This window comes from Salarias fasciatus, chromosome 20 (genome assembly GCF_902148845.1).
Source record: "Salarias fasciatus chromosome 20, fSalaFa1.1, whole genome shotgun sequence".
Taxonomy (NCBI): domain Eukaryota; kingdom Metazoa; phylum Chordata; class Actinopteri; order Blenniiformes; family Blenniidae; genus Salarias; species Salarias fasciatus.
The window spans coordinates 24,924,786-24,952,408 of NC_043764.1; the positions used below are offsets into that span (position 1 = coordinate 24,924,786).

The 27,623-nt window shown below is 43.9% G+C and overlaps 3 protein-coding genes across 6 annotated transcripts in view; 1 reads left to right on the forward strand and 2 right to left on the reverse strand.

The window, feature by feature from the left end:
* The window catches only part of wnk3 (WNK lysine deficient protein kinase 3), a 37,355-nt gene extending 22,856 nt beyond the window's left edge, over window positions 1-14,499 (reverse strand). Inside the window, exons 1-2 of one of the 2 annotated variants that reach the window (XM_030119555.1) lie at window positions 14,015-14,499; window positions 4,428-5,595 (exon numbers count right to left, since the gene is read on the reverse strand). In XM_030119555.1, coding sequence (XP_029975415.1) covers window positions 4,428-5,150 — 723 coding nt within the window. In that variant the 5' untranslated portion in view covers window positions 5,151-5,595; window positions 14,015-14,499. The remainder of the gene's footprint in view (window positions 1-4,427; window positions 5,596-14,014) is intronic. The other variant, XM_030119557.1, reaches the window with a different exon arrangement.
* A 1,240-nt stretch (window positions 14,500-15,739) lies between these two features.
* fam3a (FAM3 metabolism regulating signaling molecule A) lies at window positions 15,740-20,215 on the reverse strand. Its single transcript, XM_030119561.1, has 10 exons — window positions 19,983-20,215; window positions 19,012-19,043; window positions 18,823-18,930; window positions 18,710-18,733; window positions 18,486-18,612; window positions 18,124-18,182; window positions 17,982-18,032; window positions 17,778-17,862; window positions 16,981-17,107; window positions 15,740-16,889 (listed from the first exon to the last, which is right to left on the reverse strand). Exons 2-10 carry the CDS (start codon window positions 19,022-19,024, stop codon window positions 16,791-16,793), a joined length of 693 nt encoding a protein of 230 aa, XP_029975421.1. The 5' UTR covers window positions 19,025-19,043; window positions 19,983-20,215; the 3' UTR covers window positions 15,740-16,790.
* Window positions 20,216-20,437: 222 nt separating this feature from the next.
* Window positions 20,438-26,957, forward strand: idh3g (isocitrate dehydrogenase (NAD(+)) 3 non-catalytic subunit gamma). Of its 3 annotated transcripts, none has more exons than XM_030119559.1 (14): window positions 20,438-20,529; window positions 20,727-20,774; window positions 21,980-21,991; window positions 22,682-22,779; window positions 22,875-22,990; window positions 23,116-23,176; window positions 23,282-23,414; window positions 24,068-24,201; window positions 24,321-24,423; window positions 24,504-24,650; window positions 24,774-24,868; window positions 25,286-25,346; window positions 26,092-26,198; window positions 26,254-26,957. In XM_030119559.1, the coding sequence occupies exons 1-13, from the start codon at window positions 20,449-20,451 to the stop codon at window positions 26,191-26,193; spliced, it is 1,191 nt and encodes a 396-aa protein (XP_029975419.1). In that variant the 5' UTR covers window positions 20,438-20,448; the 3' UTR covers window positions 26,194-26,198; window positions 26,254-26,957. The 3 variants fall into 3 exon arrangements, with proteins under 3 accessions (XP_029975419.1, XP_029975418.1, XP_029975420.1); XM_030119558.1 differs by having other exon boundaries at window positions 26,092-26,194; window positions 26,247-26,957; XM_030119560.1 differs by lacking the exon at window positions 21,980-21,991 and having other exon boundaries at window positions 26,092-26,194; window positions 26,247-26,957.
* Window positions 26,958-27,623: the final 666 nt, after the last annotated feature.

Here is a 27,623-nt window from a genome sequence, read left to right on the forward strand (position 1 = left end):
CCTTACAGTGCAGGAGGAAGTATGTCGGTGTCTGAAAATCCAAGGTGGCGGGTGGCTGGGATTAGATTACTGTAAGCTACAACAGCTAAGACTAACAAGATAAATTGCTGGAAAAGGGCTGACCTGCACGCCAGATTAAAACTGCGGGCCAGTGGGCCAAGTTCACTCACCTCCACACATGGACTCAGACAATACGCCGAACCAGGGCTTAATTCAGGAGGTTTAGTTTCCTGTTAGGCAGCTGGTGTCGAAATTCCGGTAGGTCCAAAAACAGGACTTCCATATATAAAAGACATTCTGCGCTATACAGCTCTGCTTGATTGAGACTTAACGAGAACCCTGTTTTGATATTAATCCTGTCAAAATAATTTGATCACGACAAGTGCTTCAGATTCATTGATGTCTCGTCAGGCTGTACAGTTAATGGCACTGTTATGTAGTTAAAGTCTCAAACCATCAATGGAAATCGAATCTTTGCCAGTTAGATAATGAAGACTGCGGTGGGAGGAAGCAGCCCCGGGGACAGTGACAGCTGACGGGTTAAAAATGCGTCTGGCCAGTCTGTGCTGGTCGATTCCAATCAGGTCCGGCTCTCCTGTACTCCGTAACGGCCTTTACTAACTCCAGTCAACCATCAATAGCACAAACATGTTTAACCTGCCCGAGCTCAGCTGGGCTTGTTATGATTAAATGCACAATAATTCACAACTCCTCCCTGTATTATTTGCAAGCCAAACCAGGAGGTGAGAACATGCAGTGTAAATATTGACAATGATGCGACTCGTCAAAAAAAAATCAGCTTTAATTAAAGTATATTCTGACTCACAGGACAAGTTTTTTTCTTAACGTGAGTGGGAAACTTAGAAATTATCTGTCAATAAGGGCTGCCAATTGAAACAGTACACTGCAATGATGATATGACTCTTAAACTTGAGTATATAATGTTAACATCACTGCTTTGGGAATGTACTTTCAAATAACCCTGCTGTTTCTCTTCTTCAACTCAAATTTCCAAGATAATCATAAAATTGGGCATCTTCACTATAAAGTACCAAACAAGGGAGCGCTGACTTTATTGCAGGCGTGACCCTGAACAGCCTAAATAACCTTTATAATGCAGTGAGGAGGTCTTTAAAGAAAGGCGTCCTGGCTGATTCCTGAACTCAGGGAGTTCAGGTTGCTTCTCTCGTGCAGCCAAAATGAAGAACTAATCAACTCAACAACTCTTTCATTCCTGCCGGTCTTTGCTTTTCAAACAACGCCCTTTTATTGCTTGTGTTTCTTGTTTTTCTAAGTTGTTTGCCATTTTTTGTTGCTGCAGGTTGTGAAACCAGCTGGCCCTTGGGATTAACAGAGACAACACCGAAAGGAACTTTGGCACTGTGTTTGGAGAATGCTGGCATCTACCTGCAGACATAAATCCAAATGGAACCACCGAGGATTTCATTAACGATATGATCATCTTCAGAACTGCAGGACTTGTGAAAACTGTGTGCTGTGTGCTGATCCGAGCCGAGCTGAACCGGTCTGGGACGACTGGGTTGAACCAGTCTGGTTTCTGCCGCCCGAGTTGTGCTGTCTGTGCAGGGTTTTTGTTCCCGCCCGACAGGCACCCACTGTAATCAACTCCCTGGATCACTCTGCATGCTCACTCAAACAGACAAAAAGTGATGGGAGAGAGAGAACGGGAGAGGGAAGGGGAGAGGGAACGAGGCGACGAGGGGAGGTGGGGGGTGACAGGCTGATATGTACAGTGACATATGTTGACACATACAGACAGGAAGCCACAGCTTGAAAACAGAAATCTAATACACACAGGATGCAGGACAACGTGTTCATTTAGTGTGATAAATGGCAAAAAGAAAAAAAAAAATGACTGAGGAAAGAACAGGAGATATACGGATCTGCCCTTTAGGGTGTGGGATTCCCAGGGAAAGGGAGAGAAAAGAAGAGAGATGGTGTCCGCACTGTGAACTTTAATTACCCACTCTTTCAAGCAGCATTTGGACAGCTAATCCCCTGGCTTCCCTGTCTTTATGGACACAGGGGGAGAGAAGCATGGCGCTCCCAGGCTGCACTTTCACAGGAAAGTGGGTTGGTGCTCATGGAATAGTGCAGAGACCAGCTATCTGCGCGTTGTTAATCATGCCGCAGCAGCCAGCGCCTTCAAACATGGAGGTGTGGCACTAAAATATGAGCACAAGTTCTGTGCCTACTGGTGAATCCGTGTGCCCCTGATAAAACAAACCGAATTAAACAAATACTGAAAAAGAAGTCAAGGTCTTCTTTAAATTAGTACAATGACCCGCTTTTTTACAGGAATCATTTTTATTATTCGTATCATTGAATATTACCAACTTATTATAACAACAGCAAATAATGTCATGATCCAAGTTAATTATTTCTAATCTAACGTCGCATTTCAGCAAAGTGTTGCGACTCTATTGACTCTACTGTAGCCACTGTGTCCTGAAACCGTGTAGCAGCCTGGCTAAGGTGGAGTAAATAGGACAGATCATGTGCCCTGACAGACTAGAACGTTGTCCTGAATGTGGAACTGGATCCATCGATAGGCGTGTGACCAGGCTGCTGTGTACTGCCGTGTGTGTGTGTGTGAGTGTGTGTTTATGTGTCTCCCTCCATGTGGTAACTTAGCATTAGCTACACCGCTCTGCGGGAGGGATTCCGTGGTAATCCTGTGTTTGGCTCATGGTGTCTGCCACTCTGTCTCTCTCTCAATCACCATCACCTCCTGTGCCTTCATTATTTGTTTTTCACACACTGCATTTTCACTTTTCTTTGAGGTGTTTCTGTGTGTGCCGGATTTTCAGCCTTCACATCATTTATTTGTTTAATGTGTGAAATGCAGCTACGCACTGAAAAAAAAATTGTGAACAAAATCAAGATTTTCTGCTATCAATTTGATTGTGGAGTAAATTGATGTGCAGCAGAATCAGAAAGGCTACAGCCCAAGTCCGGTTTCTATTGTTATCATTGTTTTTCTAGCTGATATTTGTTCTCATTCATGATTCAAAGAAAGTCCTTTGTTCTCGTCAAGATCAAAACGTCTATTTTTGCAGCGAGTGAGCGAGGGCGCTACCTGAACAACCTCGGCAGAGCTTGGGAGAAATGTGACAGCTTCTAAGTGAAAGACTTTAAGAGCTGTGCAAGCAGCAAAAAAACCAACTGTGAAGATGGTTTACTGGTGGAGTTATAACACAAAAAGTGGTAGGGGGGCATGCCATTGCATCTGATCTCAAGGATTAGTCCGGGCTCTTGTTTCAGAATTAGCTCCAAACCAAACACATGACTGACTTTTCTCACACAAAGCCAGCAGTCAAATCAGACGGCTTACCACAACACTGCTCGCTATTGTGAGGCCACAGAGTCGGAGGGATGCGGCGCTTTCTCTCCTCCACAAGTCGGGCTCCCACATGTTGCGCTCACACCATACAACAATGTTTACTTTTTAGCATAATGAAATCCAGTTGGCCACAGTATGTAAAGACCGACAATGCTGCCGTAATAAACACTCAGCGTACTTCACCATTTTCCTCCCACTGCATTGTGAACGCGTGACAAAAAGTTTCTTGCAGTAGCGTAAGCCATCGTGACACCGACAGCCACAACAGTGTTCCTCTTTGCTGTGTTCAGAAAAATGCCTCCCATTCAGAGCTTCCCCTTCACGTGACTTTTTCACTTTCATTCTGACATAAAAAAAGACAAATGTGGGCTCCGAGCACAGCAGCTTCGGCCCATGTGTATGTTTTATTGGCATGTTTGGGAACACATGGGTGAGATCAGGGGTGTTAAACATGAGGCCCGAGGGCCAAAACCGGCCAGCAAGAGGCTCCAATCCAGCCAAACAGAAGAAACTGGGCTGTACATGGAACCTGAACTAAAATGTGTTTGACACCTCCGACTGAGACGGACTGTTTATTTTGAAATGGAAAACAATTAATGTACCTGGATTAAACCTCTTCCGGACACTACAGGATGCACAGGTTCCCGAGGAGCTCCCTGTTTGAGTTCACTGCTTCTCCAACAATGCAAACATCTAAATAAATTTCCCTTCAATGAACTCAGACAAATGTGGGCGTTACTGTTTCTACAGCGAGTCCACAGACACGCTGACTGCCTGCGCTTCAATTATTCATAGCAGTCCTAGAAGAGGGAAACCTTCCCATTTTTCCTTTGTGCTGTCACTCAGCAGCCGGCGATGCTCCTCCTTTTCACCTCAGTCACACGCCGTGAATAGTAAGCAGACGACGTGCTGAGATTTCCCAACTTCAAAAGAGCAACGCTGGGCTGAAGAATCTTCAAACCACACTTCTTTACCGAGCAGGGCTCTGTTCCAGAAAACTGAGCCTGCAAACGCAGGATGTATATCTATGGATGGATTATGCAAGAAAAGCCATTTCTCTTACCTGGAGCTCACACCAAGCCACCTCCACCCACGTCTCGGTGTCCAGGCCTTTGTACACCGTCTTGAAGGCTCCTCGGCCGAGTTCAATGTCAAACTTGAGGAAGCGTCCTCCAGGGGAGGTGGCGACAGCCTTCATCTCTGCCTCCTCCTCCTGCTCGCGGTCCCTCTCTTTGCCCCTCTGGGCGGGCACAGACGAAGGGGCGTCCTTGCCCGGTTCCTGGCCGGAGCTGGAGAAGGACGGGTCGTGTCCCAGCGCCGCGCAGGACGAAGCGGCGCCCTGCTGCTGGGGGGCCCCGCTGAAGACCGAGTCCGAGGAGCGCAGCTCCAGGTGGGGGGCGCTGTGGGGCACGCCGGGGGCCACTCCCACGTCATCGTCCTCCTCACAGATCTCCACGCTCTTCCTGAAGAAGCGCTTCTCCCTCCTCAGGCGTTTCTGACCGGTATCCACTGGTAAAGGCAACGCGGGAGTCGGTTTGACCACGGTCTCCTCGTTGCCATGGGAGACTTCTCCTCTTCCTCCTTCCTTGCCTCCCCCTCCTCCGTCCCCCCCTCCAGCCGCTCTGTCTGGGTGAGTCTTTGAGGAGGAACAGTCTGTGGGCGCGCTGCGTATGGACTCCCTGGGTGGGGCGGTCCGGCCCTCCCGCCCCGTGTCCTCCTCCTTCTGTCCATCAGGTTTCTCCGAGGAGTCCTCGGTACCTGTGGGGTCTCCCGGGTCAGTAGCCATAGGCGACGGCCTTTTCCACCCCTCCCCCTCCTCCTCCTCCCCCTCCTCCGAACCTCTCCTCCTCCGTCAGTCCCCGTCTCTCTCTCTTTCTGTGGTCACCCACTCACTCCTTCTAGTTTGTCAGGATGCTCTTCCAGGCTGCGGGTGCCGGCTGTCTCTCTTCAAACTGGAGACTCTTGACCTTTGCCCGCCTTCCTCCTCTGCCTTTCTGCTGTTTCTGCTCTTACCGGCGCGTCGTGGGGTGAGACCCCCGACCGTTAACCAACCGTTTCTGTCCTCAATTTTCTCCTCACCATTTCCTCTATTGGCTTCAGAGGCAACGTGCGCAGCGTTAATCCAGGGAAGACATTCGTCTCTCAGCTCAAGCTACCTCGCTAAACCAGGAGTCCTCTGAAGCCCGCCGTGTTTTTCCTCCAAACGGCAGCATGCGGATCTTCAAGTGAACCTGCAAAAACAAAAACAAAGCGGCATCAATACACATTCAAGGAAGAGAATCGCTGTTAACACAATTACGCCTCTAAAACAGGGGTATCAAACATAAGGCTCATGAGACAAAACTGGCCTGCAAGAGGCTCCAGTCTGACCCACCATCCCACCAAGCAAACTGCCAAAAATTTCAAAGAATTTTATTTTACAAATTTCATATAGTGGAATAATAAAGTAAACTTTGTTTGACAGCCCTGAAAAAATAGCCCTAAAAAGTTTTGTTTGATGAGACATGCTAGATTTACACACATTTACATTATGAAGGCCTTAACTGCTTGAGAACCTCTGCTGAACAAAAGTTCGATCTTGGTGCATAAAAAAAAAAACACTCGTCAAAAATTACAGATAACTTCATAAATCAGCTGGTGCATGTTTACCGGCTGGGCCTAAGTTGTGTTCAACAGCTCCATTAGCCAACAGAGAGCCACAGTTAGGCGAACGCAATCCTGACCATTAAATATGGATGATGAACCCCGGGCCGGTCCACTGTGAATTATTCATACACAGAGGGATTGGTGAACGGTACAGGAGTGACTTCCACACATCTGCAACCAAGCACTCATAAATATACACAACTAAGTTTGTGATTATCATCAGCGTAGCCTTCAGCCAGCGCTGTACAGTGAGCCTGCCCCTCACGCAGGGTGACATTAGACACCGTGAAGTTTCAAATAGACTCTCAGGACTTTTCTGGCAGGGGAAAGCTGAACCTGATCACACGCTTCCTCTAACTCCGCCACCACCCGGCAACACTTTGACCAATTCACTCTCTATATTTGTGAGTGTATGTGTGTGCAGGTGTTTGATCATCTCTTATATTACATCTTTTTTTTTTCCTTTTATTGTTGGCTTTAAAACAAGGTCATTACTATTCAATCTCCTCAGCCCAATGACAGCCAGTGGCGGTATCTCAGTGTCCGCATCGAAGCGGTCTCATTGGGACGCTGGCCATGGTGAAGTTACTCTGGAGACAGTATCTAAGAGACAAAGATGAGAGGCTAATAACAAACGCAGTAAAGCCTAAAGTCACCATTTACGATCTGACCTCAGAGGAAGAGAGCGTGCTAATGCACACCAACAACATACACACTGCAGAAGCAATGCAGCTTTCCAAGAAGAGCAACGGCGCAGCGGATGGAAAGTTGAAAAATGTTGCACGGCTCAGGATTTTCGAACTCGTTGTGTATATCAATTTACAACTCGACGCATATTGCTTTACAAGTGGACGTGTGCAACTTTCAAGGGCTGCAGCCAAGAGGCATCCCTGTCATCCGCTCACAGACCGTCTCCAGTTACGAGCGCCTTATTCCTCCCTCTTGCTCGGGTCAAACCGCATATACGCCAGGCTGATTTTGTCTTTGAAAGGGTCAAACCACACCGACCGATTCAGCTTTGCAACCCCTAGTAAAGGATTACTGTGTGAATGACATTACTGGAGTGACTCACAACACTGCAGCACAGACGTGTAGCTGAAAGTGATATTTCTACACACACGCGGTATGAACAAAAACTGGATCAACAGGGTGAGGACGGCACTGCATATGCAAACACAAAAGGCTCCTAAAATAGGCAACACGCAAATTCAACAATGACGTTATTTTGGCCTCTGAAGGTCCGTCTGAACTGTCAGGACTGCAGATTACCTCGAGGCGACTGACTCAGTTTGAACTACTATAATTGTTATTTAAATCTATTTACACTTTTTTGAACTTATCAACATCTAAAACTACAGGCAATGGGAACAAAATGCTAAAATGACTCGAAATTCTAGAAGAGAAAAAAAATATATCAATCACAGTTAAGCCTTGATATATTATTTAAAATTACTTATTCAAGCTTTTAGCTTGTCTTATATGATACTCAACTTCCTGTATGAAGTACGAAAGGTTTTAATAATAGTTTATACGTGTTATTGGGTGGGACAGTGTTGCACTGCAGTGTGTCAAATTGAAATGCATTTATAGCAATGTATATACAAGTCAGAGCCACTGTAGAGGCAGGAGGACAATAACGTGCACAGTGGTTATGACAGCACGAGTAACCCCGAGGACCGCACGTGTACTGCAAGTAACTGAAATGAGCTTTAAAAAGTCACAGCAGGAACTCTGAACTTCTTCTTTAATTTGACCACAGACAATCTGGACCGCTGGGGACTTGTTGAGTGCTTCAGTGCAGCCATTATCTCTTTTATAACATGGTCATTAACACTCACATCAAGCACTTTGTCTCCAAGCTCCAAGAAAACTGAAGTGACGCCCGATGCGAGGAGCTGTCAGTCAAATTAAGACACAATACGGCGATATCGGACCAACTGCTAAGAGGCTCCTCGAGAACAAGAAAGCGTTCCAGTTCAGCAACATTCCTGAGACACAGCCACAAGCTCGAACAGACAAAGTATAATTACATCTGAGCAAACACTCTCCCACAGCACACCCCACTCCTGATGCCTTTATGCTACAAAAAAAAATGATTATTAAATCATTAGCCGCATGGAGGTAAAGAATATAGATGACAGCATTTGACACCAGAGAGAATGTAACGGTAATGCAGTGCATTGAGCCATTCCGCTGTTCAGCCGAAGGTCAACATGGAAATCTAGCTTTATGGAAACTACCACTCAATTCATGCATTGTGCTTAGTATGCATTTTCCATGTTAGGAAAAGGTTTTCTCTTTACATTTTGGTACCTGAACAGTTCTACGTTTATACAGCAGCAGCAAAAACGCTAAAAACTACGTAGTCACTAGCGGGTGCTGTTATTTTTTGTTGTAATGAAACCACACACACACATGCAGAGAACAATCTACTGTAATATAACAATGGCGAAAACAGGGACATTCGTATGGATGGATGACCAAGTTGCGTTGCTGTTGCAGTGACTGTCCACTCTAAAAGACCGAAGGCCAGGAAAGTATGGACACACTGGAGGCCGCCATTGTTGTTATTGTCCATTGACTTGTGCATGTGCAAAAGACCTACTTCCGATGGCCGTGGTTCACATGAGCAGCAGCAGCATTTTCAAAAAGCTGCATTCTCACCCTCTTACACCACAGCAGAGTCTGAGCATTTTCAAAAAGTTCCACCTTGGGACCCTTTTTTCAAAAAGCGGCATTTTTAGTGGCTACAAGCATTGTTGTCATATAAACGGACGCCCAAAATGCAACTAAAGTTTTGTGTTTTCGCTTGAAAACGTGTAACCGGGTCCATGTATCAGTGATCAATGTCATCTTTCTTTCTGTCAGCGTTTCCATTAAGGTAGTGTCATAAGCATTTAACGAATGCGAAATCATACCTTCAATCTAAAATTTTTAATAAAAAAAATTAAATAAATGAGTATCTGGGACCTGAGAGGGACCTAGTGTGGTGAGTCTGGAAAGGTGCAGGCCAACAGGATGTGGGGAACATAAAGGGGGAAAAACAACAGGCGATAAAGAGAGGGAAGTTGCCCTTTAAACAGGAGCTTATTCGCCCATGTCCCCCAGGGCAAGGAGTTCCCATGAAAGCCACATACCGGACAGAGTTATCACAGTACATCAAACACGTTCAACCCCATCACTGTCTCTCACACACACACACACAGTCTCCCCTCCGAATACACACACAGACACCGAGACACAGATATCAGACACACACCAGCAAGTCAGAACAAACTTTGTTGTGTTTCACTCCGTCTTTATCCCTCTGTCCCACACACACACACACACACATCAAAAGCGAACTGTGACTCGCGCCCAAACCACATGTCCCCTTTCAATGAAAGAATGCTGGGAGGAATTTCCTGACACCAGCCAAATGACCAAGCAACGACCATGTGGGCCAGCGAGGTAAACTACAGTTGGAGCGAACAAAACCAACGGTGACATGTCGCTTCGGCAGCAAAACCACTCCGGCACGCGGCGTGCGTCGAATTCTCACGTCACCGTGGCTGTACATGGGAGCCGAGCATCTGACATGCGGCGCTCGCCCTGCCCCGCGGCCTTCTGTGAGGCTCCGGCATGGGGGAGAACACCTGCAGCGGCCTGATGGTTTTCTGAGATGAGCGGTAAAAATCGGCGTGACGTCTCTGCTCCACGACGTTTTTTTTTTTCTCACAAAGCTCAACAGCACGAGCGCAAAACTTTCTGCAAACGCACTCTACACAATCTACAGTATCAAATACCCAAAATGCATTGCAATTCTGTTGTATTTTTTCATTAACACGAAGATAGTGGAGAATGTAAAGACGCTTCGGATAAAACTGCAGCTGGAAAAATGAGGCAGACAAAAGAAAAACCAGTGGACAGTGTGTGTGTGTGTGTGTGTGTGTGTGTGTGTGTGTGTGTGTGTGTGTGTGCGTAAGCAGGCAGCCATGTTTTCACAATTGACAGGGACATGCAGATGAAAAGAGTGAATAAAAAGTGGCGAGGGGGACAGGAAGGGACTGCAGTCGGTGGGAGCAGGCGAACAGTAGAGTTTCAATAAGCGAGAGAGAGAGAGAGAGACAGAGAGAGAGAGAGAGAGAGAGAGAGAGAGAGAGAGAGAGAGAGAGAGAGAGAGAGAGAGAGAGAGAGAAGGAGGGATGGAGCCAGGGGGGCAACAAGCAGAAGGGGTGGGAAAAATGTGTGTGTGAAAGAGAACAAGAGGGAGGTGGGGGTGACACAGACAGAAAGGGGGCGCGGGGGGATTCTGCCTGATAAAATATGTGCCAATGTTTGTGTGAATGAAAGCGGCGACTATAGCTGAATCTCTGCCCAAACAAAAGCAGCTACAGTTGTGGAGAGAAAAGAGGAGAGGAGGGAAGAGGAGAGGAGAGGAGAGGAGAAGAGGAAAAGACAAGAGGAGAAATGCTTTTAGTGGTTGCAGGAGGTTGAAAACATGAGGTGATTACATTAGCATAGGAATAGTTTCCGATGGTATGTCCTCTGTCACGGCCAGACTGGAAGCAGAGGGCAGAATTTAACAGTCTGTTCATCTGTGAACATCTTGATGTGCTCAAACTAAACTCCAGAGGTGACTGAGTTCATTCACACAGCCTTAAAACTAACAAGACAGGACTGGGATTGATCTATGAGCATCTATTGGCATTTTTTTTTAATGCAACGGGGACGATGATTGACTGAGTGTGACTTTATACTAAAATGCGTGAAAACTTTGCCATCATTTTCTAAAACTTTAAATCCCAAACAACGGATTTACATGATGATATTCAAACATTAATTTGAATGGGATGGGAAGCACCAGATGCTCCGTGATGCAGTGTAATCACGTCATTTGGGTCAAAATGCAGTCTCTCTCTCTCTCTCTCTCTCTCTCTCTCTCTCTCTCTCTCTCTCTCTCTCTCTCTCTGTCTCTGGAATAACAAAGATGTCACTTTAGTCCCTTCTTATGAGCAGACAAAACGACCTGCAATGTCAAACAAGTACGTGATAAATGATGCACAAACCAACCAACATGGTTTGCATTGTTATCATATTGTTTGTGTTATCATTATATAGCATGAAACTCAATATGCACTATTTAAATTGTGCATAAAATGTTGTGGTTTTTAATTAAATGAACTACATATCCAGCCATCTTTGATACCACTTTGACTCTCTTACAATATGTAAAACCTGAGAAAGCTCATGCACGCTCAGAGAGAACATGCAAACTCCCACCAACCAAGCCTGACATTAAACCGGGCATCATTTCAAAGTGAGGCAGGGTGGATAACCACTACACTACTGTGCAGCCCTTCATTTATATATGACACATTCACATTTTGACAATAAAAAAAGAAAAAGTTGGTTCAGTGGAAACAAAGCCGCTTCTAAGTGATATTTCCTATTTGTCAGGTGCAGAGGAAGGTATTATAGCATATTATTAGCTGGTGTGTGTGTGTGTGTGTGTGTGTGTTTTGCACTGTAATCCTGTATTAAATGCCAGCCGCAGTGCTTTACATGCTATGAGTCTGCAGATCAGTAGGCTGAATGAGCTTACTGTACCAGGGAGTCAGCAAAGGCTGAAAACATTCAGCACATTCATTTGACTGGAAACTAAAGCGAGATAAGAAAAAAAAAAAAAGACGCTTTGCTCGAATTCAGATGACGAACCTGCGTTTGAAAGCGCTGCCCGACTGATGTGGGGAGGCGAAGCGGAGCAGCACAAGGTCTGAGAGCCGCTGGTCAAAATTCAAACGGCAAAGTGTTCTGAAAGGATCAGAGGCGCACACGTGAACCCGGCCGCTCAGCTGCTGACCACACGGGCAGATATAACGCAAAACAGAGCCGACTCCCGTCACACCGGGATCCGTCTCTGCGAGAGGAGGTGCGAACCTTCAAAGACCCGACTTCTGCTGCAGCCACAGCAAAGACGGAGAGGGCTCGATCTCTGATCGCATGGCACAGCTGTAATTATTATAATGTCCAGGACAAGATGCAGAGGAGAGGGCACGATGGACTGAACTCACAGTTCACCCTTTAAAGCGTCGGGTGGCAAATATAAGGCTTGTGGGCCGAAACTGAGGCGCAAAGGCTCCAATCCAGCCAAACCAAGCGAATGGTAAAAAATTCAAACAAAACTGATTTTTTTTTTTTAACAAGTTATCTAGAGTAATGGACACAATAACAGAGAGACCCAAGCCAAGAAATCAGCCATGAAAGATAACAAACTAGCATTACCCTCAAAAACAAGAGTTTTTCAAGACAAGAGACATTTTAATGTATTTTGCACCAGAAGGTTTCATTGAAAGTGGCTTTATGCAGTGATTACCTGTAGAAATTATTTGGCTATGTGAAACTATAGACACTGTTATCATCTATAATCTGCACCACAACAAAGAAAAAGTTTAAAGTTTGAATTTGAAGCTTATTCTGACACTACTAACGGTCCGGTGCACTCAAGATGACATTGGGCCGTAAGTAGGAACTGAACTGAAATTACTTTGACACCTCTGCTCATCATGACACGTTTAAATGAGAATTTTCAACTGAATGATGTTACTGAAGGCAAAAAACTTTTGTGACTGTTTGAAAATAGTTGAAATAATCCGCTTTATATGTCAAATGTAAACATTGGAAATTTTGTTGGAAAAAAGACTCACTTCAACTGCACAGCTCTTAAATTTATCCAAATCAAAAAATGTGATACTGGATTTGTGAGAAATGTTCCCCAATGCAAAGTTAACATCTTTCTTCAGGGATCATGAACACAAGAAAATACGATAAAAGAAGAAGTGCAGGAGTACTCCCCCAATTCAGTGACTGCACAATTTGTTCAGCACATGTTGCTTCCCTGTTTTGAAATGTGATGAAAAATATCAAATGCCGACCACCAGAATCAAACACACAATGATTGTTCTCTTCCCATTAGGGGAAACTCAAGGCTGAAAAACACAACAAGGACTTTTGTCCAATCCAGGTCAAGCATGGGAGAGTGTAGTGTAGGTAGCACACACAGAGTACTGTTCACTGGGAGAGACACACACAGAGAATATGTGTTATCTAACCCTCCGCTTTTTGTTCCCTTTCAGTCCTTTCAACGTGCAGGACCGGCCAATTCCACAGGATTCCTGTAATCCAGGTGAGGGAGGCGATCCTTAATCAGCAGATGATGAGTCAGGATTACATGCCCACTAAAGTGGCTTTACTAGTGGAGGTGCTCATATCAACGACCGAGCCTCTTTTACCTCTGGAGGACGGTGGAGCATCAGCAAAGTGTTGATTTCAGTGCCTTAGCACCTGTCAGCTCTTCTGTTTTTTTTTAAGGGGAGGAAGCATCCTCTCTAATGTTGTGAGTACACCACCACTGCTCTCAGAGGGATCAGATCCTCTGTTTTGATATAAGAAATCAATACAGTTGCTGAGCAGGAGCTGCTGAGCTTCATGAATAATTTAACCACACCATAAACAACCGTGATTTTTTTTTATTATTATTGTTATTTTAAATTTGCAACACGTGATGGTTAAACTGCCTCAACTATGATGTGACTGGTCATGCAGCACTCTTGAAGCAATTAATGTACGTTATTTATAGGCTCCAGCATGTACACAACAGGGATGGACGAGCCTGGACGTGCGGGCACCATGAACTGCGGCCATTGGCCAGCCGGGAGCTCAGCTGACTCCAGAAACGCCATGCAAACGGCGAAAGACACTAAGTACAATCTCCATCCAGGGCAGCAGCAGCAGCACCGGAGTGACTGAGAAAAAAAAAAAAAAAAAAACACCATGCACTTCATCACAATATATGATGGTGCGAGTCCCGGTGCGCGCGCGCGCGCTGCAGTGCACTTGACCAGAATGGTTGTATTCATCTCACTTAATAGAAATAATAATTAAAACAACAACGTCTTGCCGCGGCGAGGAGCTCAGTCTGATACGATGATCCCTGGCCATAAAACAACAACAAACATCACTCACCTCGAATGAAAGCTCGCGGCGCGTCGTCCGTTCATGTTTGTTTGAAAAACCAGCTGTTCGCCTCAGATAAGTGGGTCTTTATTATCTCTGTACAGACGTCCAGGGCTTATATACACAAGCTGTACACTTCCTACAAAATTAATTTACACCTGCTGGAAAAATAGAAAAAAATAATAAAATAAAATAAAAACAGCACGGCTTTGTGTTACGTTTTAAAATCCCCGGCGGAGCCGTCGAGCCTCGGTCGGTGTGCGTGCGGCGGAGAGACGGGCACGGAGGGCTCGCGGTGTTCCCCTTCAGACGATGCTTGCAGTCGCTTTACGGATATTCCCACTCGCTGCTCGGTGTGGCGGCTCCGAGTTGTGCGGCCGGCCATTCATGTGTAATCCGGGAAAAAACCGTAAGTTATGTACATAATTTACAGCGCGCGGCTCCGACGGCCTTTCGGCAGGTTCCTCGCGTGTAAGTGAGCGCGCGGTGCCTGCCCGTTCGCTCACTGGCCACGGGGCTCATCACCATCCGGAGGACGAACAAAACCTGACAGTGGGCGAGCCGTGCCGCTAGAGGGCGCCGCGCACATGTGTTTTCTACACGGCTCGTTATGTGACCTTAATGCTGCCTTCAGTGACAACTCGGAAATCTCTTTTTTGTTTTTTCAGTAATCATAACAAACGGCCTAGTGGACTGCTGGAATGTGGCTCAGCGCCGTCGCCATGTTGGATGAGTCTCAGTAGAGCGTCAGGGGAGAACAATTATGTTTTCAGTTTAGATGTGATAATGGACCCATAATTAAAAAGAAGTCAGAAAGAATGACATTTAAATTCACATATAACATTGAGCAAGATCTTTAGTTCTGTTCAGATGTTTATGACAAGAAAAGATACGGTGAAAATACAGAGTAAAAATCAATTCGTCAGTAACTGGAGGGTTCACAGGCTCCTTTTTACTTTTGATCACACAAGTGATCATATACTCCAACATTTTATCCGCTTCCACTTTCCAAAATCTGCTAAATAATGGCACAAGTTCTGCTTATATTTTGGTTCCTTACTTTTTGTCAAGGAAAAACTTTTAACCTAAAAACCATAAAAGATGTCACACAGTATGACCGTGATCTATAAATTTATTTACATATCAGAAATGGTGAATACTGGGCTATATGTTTATAGAGAGAAATCAAGAAGGAAAATTCTTATCTTTTTCATACGACTATGAACCCACTTTTCTGCTTGTGATAACTTAATTTCTTGACAGTAATACAGTCCTTTATCTTAAATCTTGAAAACATGAACAGCACACAGTACCCATGATATAGAACTACATTATAAGATCGCTTACTAGTAAGTAAAAAAAAAAATCCAGCAATGATATTGGGAAAACATCCGTTTGCGATATTATGTCCAATTTACGATTTTTGTGAGAACACGTGAAGGCACCACAGTATGTTTCAATGCAGCGATCAATTTGTAGCCTCTATAATTGTTTCTGTTTATCGATTTACTGACGATCACATTCCTGTGTTGTCGCTGATGAAGCAGAGCTCCAGAACATCCTTTAGACCACCTGAGCTTACCTGAGAGCCGCTGAGAGAGGGCAGAACTGCCCTGAGCACAATGAACTGAGTAACCCCGCTCAGGCCTGGGGCTTTGGCGCCCTCTCGTGGATTTACACACAAACGTTTTTACATTGTTTTATTCATTATTAAAGATATCACAATACAAACAGACGGTAATCTTAAAAAAAAAAACCAAAAAAAAAAAAAAACCATAAACTTGGGTAACATTCTAGTCCAGACAAAGGCATCTCATATGTAATTCAAACCATACAAATGGAATAATAATAACAGTAACAACATTCCTCTTGACATTTCCTACAGGTTTGACTTACAGAGGCCAAAAAGAATACATTCAACAATCAGAAAAATAACAAACACACACAAGCAAGCACACATGTCATCTACAAACAAAATCATTTAAAATAAGACGCCGGAGATATCGTTTAAACAGATGGTCATATTATGATGAAGACGCTGTTTCCTGTCAGAATATCAAAATAAATAGTGAAAACAAACTGAATGAATGAACGAAAAACAAAAGTGACATGACCTTGACTGAGTTTGTCTCAACAAATCTGTAAACACATGGCAAGCAACAACTGCTGTGAATCAAGTTCTAAGGAAACAACGGACACATATCAGGCATAACAACATCACGGAAATATGATTTACTAAATGAAAAAGAAAAAAAAACCCACAGTCAAATATAAAATCTTTCCACAGACCGTGAGTTTAAAGTAGAGAAGTAGCTCTACACTGCCTCTCATACAAACGTGGACTTGGTTTCCTAATGCTGTAATGTGAAACCAGAAGTTTGGAGAGTCCCCATCCTGCAGAGGAGAAACATCTTCATTTCCTTCGGTATCTTTGGAAGACCTACTCCATCTGTGTTTGCTCACTGGTCACTGTTACACTTTGGTCATCAATCTATTTCACTTTCCAGATTGCCCTCATCCGCTTTCTCTTTAAAAAAAAGAAAAAAAAAAAAAACAAAGCTCACAAATCGGTATTCATAGCTTCTCTACAGGCTCCAGCATTATTTCACCTCAAGTCAAAACAGTCTTTGCATGTCCCTGTCAACAGAGGGAGAATATGTCGATTTTCTGCACCCAGAGGGAGAATGTTTTCTATCCTTTCAGCAGGTCCTTGGCTTTTGGAACAGTCAGTCTGTTTCGCCGCTGCGTCGCCAGGTGTTGCGTGGTGAGGAAGTACCATGCAGGGTTAACTTTCCAGCGGCGGCCGCAGGGGGATGCAGCCGTCCATCTCCAGGGACTCGGGCCAGCCTTCGTACTTGTTGCTGCTCTTGCTGTTCTTCATGCGCTGTTAGCGGCCGCATGGAAATAGAGCGGGACGTCAATGAGGTAGAGTGGCGACACATTCTCACAGCTGATCACCGGTCACAAAGACCCACCTGCTCAAAAGGACTCTTGTTCTCGATGCCTTTGGCTCCGACGAACACCCAGCTGTCTCTAAAGGCCAGTTCCTTCACCGCCGTGCTCCCCAGCTCATCAAACAGCCGACGAGACTCATCATTCATTCTGACAGGAAAGGGGGAGGGAAAAGAGGCTTTTATCAGATAAAAAATGTGTTGAAAACCTGTAAAATAGTGCCACAATATCCTTTGAAGTGGTGCTGAGACTACAATCTTGATGTAAAAACAATTTTAATGAAACCTTCGAAATGTCCAAAAAAAAAAACATCTATAGCTGTTGCATTATGCATGTATTAACAAACTCACTGTGGCAGCTTGGCTTTGAGGCTAGTTTGGCAGAGAAGAGGCAGTTATCTTTCCTGGCTATCAGTGATATCTCAGCTCAGGTTTCAGTGTTGTGTTGAAACTTGCTTAAAAATCAGTGTTTTCTTTGAAATTTTCACAATTTTCTTGGTGTTTTTGCTGGCTTTTGCCCACAGGCCTTATGTTTGGCACCCACGGAGTAGAGGATGAATTTATGGGCTGAGTCTGTCTTCAATAACTAACTGAAGTGCTTTAGCCTCTGGTTTAAATGATCATTATTTGGACATGGGCTCTGCTGTCGCTTTGCTATTGAAAGTACATTTCCTTTTACTCCTTGAAACATTTTCATCCCAGTAATTACAATGTTGACACAACGCAAGACAAATGATCTGCTGAGCTCGTGTCCGGGAGCGTGTCGGAGACGGAAGGCGGGACGTGCTGTGCTGGAACTGCCAACATGTTGCACTTCTTACTTTGTCGCAGCATCATCAAAAGAAGCCACGAACACCAGGGTTCCCTCGTGAATCGGTCGAAGAAACTTCAACAGGTCCGAGACATCTGAAAATGAACAATCAAATAAGCCATGCGCTGTGGTAAATGGGAAAGACATGGGAAAGCCACATGTAACACCAGATGTGAAATTCAAACTAAACACTAAAAAGTCTGGTTTTTATTACCTCCAGCCCACATATCAAAAGTTTTTGTCTCCAGCAGTTCGCCTGTCACCCCTGAAGCAAAGAAACAGCAGTAAAACGTTAAAATACCAAAGAAAAGAGAGAGAAAAAAAATGAGTGCAACAAAGTATGAAGACACTCGTACCATTCACCAGAGCTATGTTCAGTCCCCGGCCAACATTGTTCTTCACACTGCTCACCAACCTGTCAAGCAGAAACACGGGCTTGACCCACCGCTTCTGGGCTTTTTAATACTGCCTGATACTTAAAAACTACCAAAACCCGAATTAAAAAAAAGACAAAACCAAAGACACGAGGGACCAACAGACTGAGACAATACTTGCATTCAGATCCTCAGACTGGTTGTGACAGCACAGAGGAAAAAAAACAAAAAAACAGAACAGATTGAACGGAAAACCAAATTAACAAAAGTGACATTGAACGAAGGAGACAGCGAGGGAGACAGACACAGAAGAAGACGGAGGGAGGGGGAGAGATGGGCCTCACATCTTGTCCTCCAAACAAATTTTGGGACCGATGACGTTGGCAGCGCCGGACACCAGGCGGAAAGCCAGATGCTTCGGAGGACAGGGGGCTGAAAGGCCGCATTTGTACTTCCGGGGGCGGGGCTCAGCTGAAACACATGACACATTGTTGAGGAGCATTGAAGAAGAAAAGATGCAAGAAAGATGCAGATTTATTAAGATGTAAGGTGAGATCGTTCTACTTACAGGGTGTCGGCTCTTCACCTGCACCTGAGAAAGAAAACACATGAAATGCACCGATCACAGAAGAGCTGAAACAGTTTGTTATTCAGAAACTCCTTCTCTCTAGCATTTCTTACCAATGAAGAAATGGCGGACTGAAGATCCGCTGTCCCCTCTGAAAAAGGTGTTTGCTAACAGCCAGGTGAGCCCAACCAGCAGCAGCACAGCCGCAGCCCGAAGAGGACCTGTCACAGAGAGAGCGGGGAACCTCAGGATCACCACGGCACCAACAAAGAGCCAGTTCCACTCAGTGTATGTCACTTCACCTGTTAATCTCATGATTCACTGTCTTGTAGACCTGCAGAAGAAAAAGCAGCTCAGTCAGAAAGGTTACACAATAACACATGTACATTTATTCAAATTCTTGACAATGTGCCAGTATCAGCTACAGTATCTGACTTGAGGCTCTGCAGGCAATTGTAGGAGGGAGACAAAACATAACTGGCAATTTGTTTAATAATAAATTGAAGATCTACAACAGGAATTTTCCATTACTAGCTACAGAAATATGGATCTAAAGATTTGAGCAATTGCAATTCAAACCTGAGAAGTATATTTAGCAGTTTGTACTTGAGTTGTCAAAGCATGCATTCTTGATGCAAATGAAAGTTTATAAAAAGTGCATCTACATATAAAAATTATACGTATATTATATAATTACAGTAACGTGAGTGCTAGTATTTTGTTATCTGCATCCTGCAAAGAACTTATACAGAAAGGTGCAATTAAAACAAGACAGAGGGAACATGCAGAGCAACTAATATGAAATGTGATGATTGTGTTAATACGTTTGATATGCAATAAATGCAAATAGTGGCTGTGCAAGACGAGTGACATCAGCCTAAACCAAGGCAAAGCCAGACCAATGAAGAACATGGTATTGAAATTACAGTGACTTGTTTGTTGATCTAAAAGCTGCACAGCTGTTACCTTCACACACAGACGCTACCTGTATAAAAACTACACAGATGTTACCAGTATAAAAACTGCACAGATGTTAACTGTATCCAAACTGCACAGATGTTACCTGCACAGGTAATTGCATAGATATTACCTGTATAAAAGGTACAGAGATGTTACCTGTATAAAAGCTGTACAGATGTTACTGGGATATAAACCGTTCAAATGTCACCCTGTATAAAAGCTGTACAGATTTTACTTGGATATAAACTGTTCAGATGTTACCTGTATAAAAGCTGTTCAGATGTTACTGGGATATAAACTGTTCAGATGTTACCTGTCTGCTCTGCGATGACTGCCACCTCGTCTCGTCTCGGCGGAAACGAACCGAGCGCCGACTTTTACACTTTCTTACGCTGTTTCCTCATCAGGACGCTTCAGATTACTGTAATCCTGGAATGAAGGGCTAATATACGGAGGGAAAGTTAAACTGCTGCGATAATGACACGTAAAAGAGAAAATGTTTGTGTCATTCGTCTTCCGGATTTATCGGTACCCCCAGCTCGTCAGCACGGAGTCTGCGCAAAAGAGATCACGTGACCAAAGACGATATTATTTTTCGAAAAATGATTTTCTTTATTTCATCGCAACTTTTGTTTTTTTTATAACATAAGAAATTCTCACATAATTAACAGTTGAATAAAATATTTGTAAAAATTTTCGTTTATAAAATAACGGTGCTGTGAGCGCGCCTCTTCCTGCCCCTCGTGCACACGCTCACTCACTGCAGCTTCAGAGCCAAGATGGCAGCCCACAGTGCCGTTCTCTCAGCCTCCAAAATCTTCGCTCCCTTTTGGGGTGGGCGTCTTGGAAATACGGTTAAAGTAAGAAAACGGGTGTTTTTTTAATAATAACTCGTGTAAATCTCGACGTGTCAGTTCAAACCAAGCTCTAGTGTTTTATCCCAGCACAAGGTCATTCTGCTGCTGTGATGCTTTACAGTTAGCAAGCTAACAGTTTTCTACGTTTCCCTGTGTTGTCTTTAGATTTACTCACTACATATTCTTTGTGTGTTTTTCAGGTGTTTGGGACAACTGTAACCAATCACAGGAATAAGACTGTACTCACTGTGAGTGAATCGAACATAGGGAATTATCTTAATGTTACCATAATAGATGTTCATCTCATGACGTTATTTAATGAATAAGGTTGTTTTGAAAGAAAAAAAAATGCTTGAAAAGAGAATGAAGTAAAGGCTTTATCAAAACAATGACAATGAAACTAGTAAAATCTCTAGTTTTCTTGAATATCTTGAGCAAGTAATAACGTTTCAGTCTTATTTACAAGATATGAGCAGTCAGGAAGTTTGTTCCACAGTTATAGGAAAGTTGTCAGTGATGATTTTGTTTGATTTTTCTCATTTTGCTCAGTCACTGATCTCACATTGTGGGAGAAGCACTGAACATGTTAGTACATTACACACAGCACCCGATGCTGATGAGATGGCCCAAGAGAATAGTTGATAGATTCTTCCTCAAAGCACAATGTGATCATTTAATATGTAACAACACAGGTAATGTTAGTGTTATAACCCAAAACCTGTTATTTTGTTCCCACATCTTCATTTTAATCACATATATTTTATACTGAATTCCATATTTAAAAAATCTAAATGTTAGTTACTGATTTCAGTTTTGCATACCACTTTTTTCAGGTTTAAAATATTTGAGTAACATTAACTACTTTTTTTCATTGTTCTCATGATAACAATACTTCTAATTTTGTGGGCAGCTGAGGCAGAGGGGTGGCTCGATATTCTTACTGGCTTCTTCTCTTGGACATATGGTTTCACTTAGAACAGCGGTGATGCTTTATTAATGCCCCTGTTATTGCTCATATGCTTTATCTCGTGTGGCGTGGCTGTTAATTTTAGCATGAATGTGGTTGGGTAAATATTTTATTTGTTTCAGTAAAACATACAATACTGTAAAAAATCTCAGCAGGCTTGTACACAAATTTTCTTTGCTGGGAAGTTCCAAACATCCCAGAAAATGACCCAAAGCTACACTGAAAATGCTTCTTGATGACCTGGTCTGTGTATGGGTTTGTTACCCTTCCTGATTTTTATTTAATTTTTTTTTTTTTTACTTGATTGATAAATAGCACTTTCACCTGCCTAAAGATTTAACACAGTACTGTATGAGTGGTTTCAGGGTTTCTTTGTAGGAGGGGGGCAGCTCTAATGTCACTGTGTTTGGATTCAACTTGTTCTTCTGCACAGCTCTCAAAATAACTTGTTCTTCTGGTTTTCTTGCTGTCCGTCTTCATCAACAGAGAGAAAACATAGTAAGTCAAAGCATTTTTCACATCTCACTATCTGCACATACGAGAAGGACCTTTTTCTGCTCCTGTGTTGTGATGTAGGAAACCAAATATAATTACCAGAGAGCAGCTGCACCGTAATATCACAGCCATGTAGAATCACTGGAGGGCTGGAAAGGATGTGGTGTCAAGCTGGGAATTTCATTTTCCTCTGCAGCTTTTTGCTATTTCACAATTTCATAATAGCCCTTTTTTCTGTTTTTGCTGATTCTCCACATTATTAGCTGCTTAATGCGCTACACTCCTGCTGTTGGCTCAACATTTTGCCACCCGGTAACATTGCGTATACACATTTCTCATGTTTCCTCACAGGACTGTCTTTCTTTTTTTTCCCATTGTAACATAAGAAATTACTTTAATCCAGCTGAAAATTGTGTAAAAGTTAGATTTCAACACAGTGAGCCTCAGTTCACATCTTTGTTTTTAATCACAAAAAAATAACATGGTCTTGGCTTCAGTCCTTCATCCAATGCCTCATTCCGCTCTTTAAGCTCCATCATCTTCGTAAAAGTAATTTCTGCAAAAAAGATCCAGCAAGTAATTGCACCTGTGAATTGAATCATCCATCTTAAGAAAAATTAAATGAAACTATCTCAAACGTACAGCATATACTGGTAAATGTTCTTTTTGTGATGTTAAATGCTTGTGTCGCAGCCACCTCCTGCAAAGTACGGCGGCAGACACACGGTCACGCTCATACCTGGAGATGGAATCGGCCCTGAGCTTTTCAGTCATGTCAGGGAGGTTTTCAGGTTGGTTGGATTTAATAACGAATCTGTTCAGAAGTCTAAACTCCATGCAGACTGAAGAGCTCCATCCCACTGGGCGGCTTGTTTTCATGCTGCAGGTTCAGCTGTGTGCCCGTGGACTTTGAGGTGGTGCACGTCAACTCTGCTCTGGAGACGGATGACGACATGAATAATGCCATCACTGCCATCCGCCGGAATGGAGTTGCCCTCAAAGGTACGCAAATTGCTTTTGTATTTTGCGTGCCTGTGTGTGCCAAAAAGTGTATATAACAGCAAAAAGGAAATTGAATGGTGTTTCCTGACTGAAGACAGAAATAACTTTAACTATTCTCCTGATAGGTAACATAGAAACCAAGCATACCTTACCGGCATCCGTCAAGTCCAGAAACAATGTGCTGCGGTGAGAACACCTACTCTCATTTCCTGCCTAATTTGGACCTTTGTGCCCGTGTGACTCATTGTTTTTCTCCTCCTGTCTGCTCTCGAACCGTCGGTGTACCAACAGCACGAGTCTGGACCTTTACGCCAACGTGATGCACTGCCAGTCCCTCCCAGGAGTTCAGACTCGTCACAAGAACATCGACATCATGATCATCAGGGAAAACACCGAGGGAGAGTACAGCAGCCTGGAGCACGAGGTCAGGCCCGACTGGAAAACAATCAATTCTTTTCCCCGTCGATCCCCGGGCTTTAAAACCGCCTCAATTAAAGGCCAATCTTCTGCTCTTAGAAAACACACACTTCATCTGCAGGAAATAAACCTCAGATCAGAAGTAAATGTTCATGCAGAACAAGGATGTCAGTTACTTCTGCACACTTTCCCTGGACCAGTTTTTACACCGTTTATCAACATGAACTACTTGATTAAGTGGTGTTTGTAATGTAATTTCAAATGGTCACATTTGTCATGTCATTCACCATCATTACAGTATTGTTTGGGTCTAACACCTTGGCTGGCAGAGCTCGAAACAGTTTGTTCACAAAATGTGTGTTTCACAGTGGAAAAAAAACCGGGTTGAAATAAAAAACGTAGTTTTTATTTGCTTATTTTGAAATTTAGAAAAAATTAATCACGATTTCTCAGAGAGAGAGAGAGAGAAACAAACCAAAAAAAGGCTTGTCATCAAGAGACCTCAAGTCAACTTAAGTCTTGACACTCAGTAACGCTCCGTTTTCAATTGGCCCTTTGGGAAAATTATTTGCCCACTCCTGGTTTATATCGAGAGGATTTCAAAACAGTTCCCAAACTTTGATTTTCTGTCTCGATTCTGACTTGCCCGTCTTTTTATAGAGCGTATCAGGGGTTGTGGAAAGTCTGAAGATCATCACGAGGAACAATTCCCTCAGGATTGCCGAGTATGCTTTCCAGCTCGCCAGGGAGAAAGGTCGCCGCAGGGTCACGGCAGTACACAAGGCCAATATCATGTAAGTGACTCTGTGGAAACGATGTTCTCTCTAAGCAGCCTGACCTTCGGCGTCTTGCAGGATAAAGTGAGTTTTTTCTGTGCTGGGAGTTTTGACATGGACGTCTGTGCCGCCCGCAGGAAGCTTGGCGATGGCTTGTTTCTGCAGTGCTGCAAGGAAGTGGCCTCGGGCTACCCGGACATCACCTTCGACAGCATGATTGTGGACAACACCACCATGCAGGTGAGAGCCGGTCACATGTCCGCCCGTGCGGGCCGCGCCGCTCCGAATTGGCCTCAGCTGCTCTCCGCCTGTGGTTGCAGCTCGTGTCCAAACCTCAGCAGTTTGACGTGATGGTGATGCCCAATCTGTACGGAAACGTGGTGAGCAACGTGTGCGCGGGGCTGGTGGGAGGGCCCGGCCTCGTCCCCGGCGCCAATTACGGCCGCGACTACGCCGTGTTCGAGACTGTGAGTGTTTGGAAAATTGGCTGATTGGTAGGACACTGGTCCCATTCAGATTTGAAGGCTGATAAATTAGTTTTGCCTCAGGATTCGTGATTGAGCTGAAGTGTCTTGTATCTTGGATCGCAGGCCACGAGGAACACGGGGAAAAGCATCGCCGGCAAGAACATTGCCAACCCCACGGCTGTGCTGCTGGCCAGCTGCATGATGCTGGACCACCTCCAGTAAGACTTTTTCATATGAAGCACCATTGGTCCGAATGTGACACCGCTGTAATTATAAAATGATCCCTCTCTTTTTAAAATGGTTCAAATTGGAGAAAAAGCTCTTTCAAACCAAATGTTATTCTAATGAGAACAGGAGGAGTCAAACAGCTGTTGCTGATCCTCTCATATTAGTAATCTGATGCAGACGCTTGGATGGGAGCGCACATGGAGTCATGGCTGTGCTCAGACTCTCACGCAGGCCTGATGCTGCAGCCTTGCAGAACTTATCGGATGTTCCCCTTCTGCAGACGACAATGTCCTCGTTTCATTTGTATCTTAAATAAATATTCTGACCAATATGCTCTTTTGAGTTCACCATGTCCTGATATTTGCTGCTAAGACGTAAAGTTTGAAATGTTGACGTTGCTCCCCCAGGCTTAATGATTACGCAACTTTGATCCGGAACGCAGTCCTGACCACGATGAATGAAACCAGGGTGAGTCCTCCTCCTCCTCCTCCTCCTCCTCCTCTTCTGATTGGCTCCTCTCCTCACCTGTCACGCTGCCACAAAGCGAACAATCCACCGCGGCTTCACGTGGGATTAAAGGCCCAGTGGTCCGGCCGGCACGCTTCCTAGAAGCCATCACAATGCAGCCGCGCAAAAAAAAAAAAAAAAAAAACAGCTTTTGTGCCCTTTTCAGTGTCGCAAAGCTCGCCTAACACTGTGTGGCATCAGCGGCTCACAATGAGCCTTTCAGCCTGTAGAAAGCTCGCCTCAGAGCGGCTGCTCGCACCGGGAGCGGCGGGTATTTTTTTCAGAGGCAAATCGATCTCACATTTGAGGACCTGTGTTCGCACACTTTAAGTGCAGCATGTTGGAAAAGTGCAGGAACAGAACATTCCCTTTTTTTTTTTTTCAGTGTGGTTTGTTTTGCATCACACTAATAAAATGTTTTTTTTATGATGTGTGTGACTTCAAACTTCCACAAAGTGTTGTTTGTTCACTAGATGCATTTATTGGATTTGTGTGGTCTCATTTACAAGGAAGAAAATTTGTTAAAAATCTGCAAGAAATTATCTGTCACACATAGCAGAGAATATGACTTACAAACATTATGCAATTACATCTTGGCTTGTTTGGTTATCTTTGATCCTTGCTTCATTTTATACTCTTAATTTAGCCCATTAGAGCCTGTTTGGAGCATTTTTTTTTTTTCAGCTTCCTGTTGTTTTCCTTGCAGCTGCACACAGCGGATATCGGAGGGCAGGGCACCACATCAGAGGTGGTCCAGTCCATCATGAGGATCATCCAGAGTAACGGACAGCTGACCGCAGACCTCTGAACCCCGTCCCGTCCCCCCCCCCCCCCCCCCCCCCCCCCCCCCCCCCCCCCCCCCCCCCCGTCCCCCCAGGCTGCACACTCTCACACCCACTTCTGAGTGTCGTTGGCTGGAATGTGTCCGGGATGAATGGAGATAACCAAGCTTGTGCGTTTTGGTGGCGTTGGCTCGTTCCCCTCGTTCAGGTAGCATACTGACCAGTCCACTGTAGAAACACGCTCTCGTCCACAACTGGCCTCTCTCACACCAGGCCGGTTCAGTGGAAAATATCTCACCACAAGTGTATTGTGAAGAAGGCGTGCCTAAAGTATGCTCATCGATCATCAATCACACGCAATATTTAAAATACGAAAAAATGAACATCGTCAATTCACTCCACGTTCTCCAGAGCCAAGTATTTATTTGTTACAGCCTTCTCAATCAACAAAAATGTTGAATTTTCAGGTAAACCTTCTTAAAGTCTTATTGTAAATGGAACATCAGGTTGCATTTTACATTCTCTGTCTTTTTTTCTTTCTTTTTTTTGTTCCGACCATGTTAAACGTTTCGGCTGATGGCTGCTGTATTTATCGGTGTATGATCGCAGGATGGATATATCAAAATAATTGCTGTCAAAGTGTAACGTCCCTGCCTGCGTCATCACGGTCTTCTTGCGTAAGTGTGGGTTATATCACAGGGCTGAACTGCAGCGTTACACTGGGACTGCGTTCTTCATGTTTGTGGGCGGGCATAATATACTGTACATCAAAACAATAAAATACTAATCTACCTGAATGTGTTTTTGATTGGCTTCAGTAGAGTCTTGAAATTATTTTGAGTGTTTGAACCTGAAGTGATTTGCTGTATAGAAGCTTCAGAAAACTTCTAATACATCGAATTTTTTTTTTTTACCATTATACGTAATTCTATTGTAGATTTAAACACAAACTGTTTTTAGATTTTCTTCACAGAGCCTTCGACTGAACTAATATATAAAGATAAATCATGACAATATTTAAAGCAATGTTGGACATGAGCCGATATCCAACATGCTGATATTTAAAAAAATAAACTTTACTGATACTGATATAATCCAGTAATACAGTGACATTAAAGCACAATTAAATTATGATCCTTTTACCAACCTACTGATGGAACTGTGGTTGTTTTGTAGCAGCTCGCAGAATTAAAATTACATTTTCAAACAGAAAATGTTAAACTCTTGAATATTCTCAAGATTTTGAGAGTTGTTTTGTAATTGTTGTCTGTTTCTGTTATTGAGTGTTACCTGACTTTCAACCACTGATGTGCAAACAAACTAAAGTGCAAAATTCCTTGCAAGGCAATAAATTACAATCCTACATCCTACAGATGCACAACAGGAGACAGACTTTTCTGTATGAAAATAATATTTCAAGACAATTGAAAAAGATTTTTTAACTTTGTTATGAATG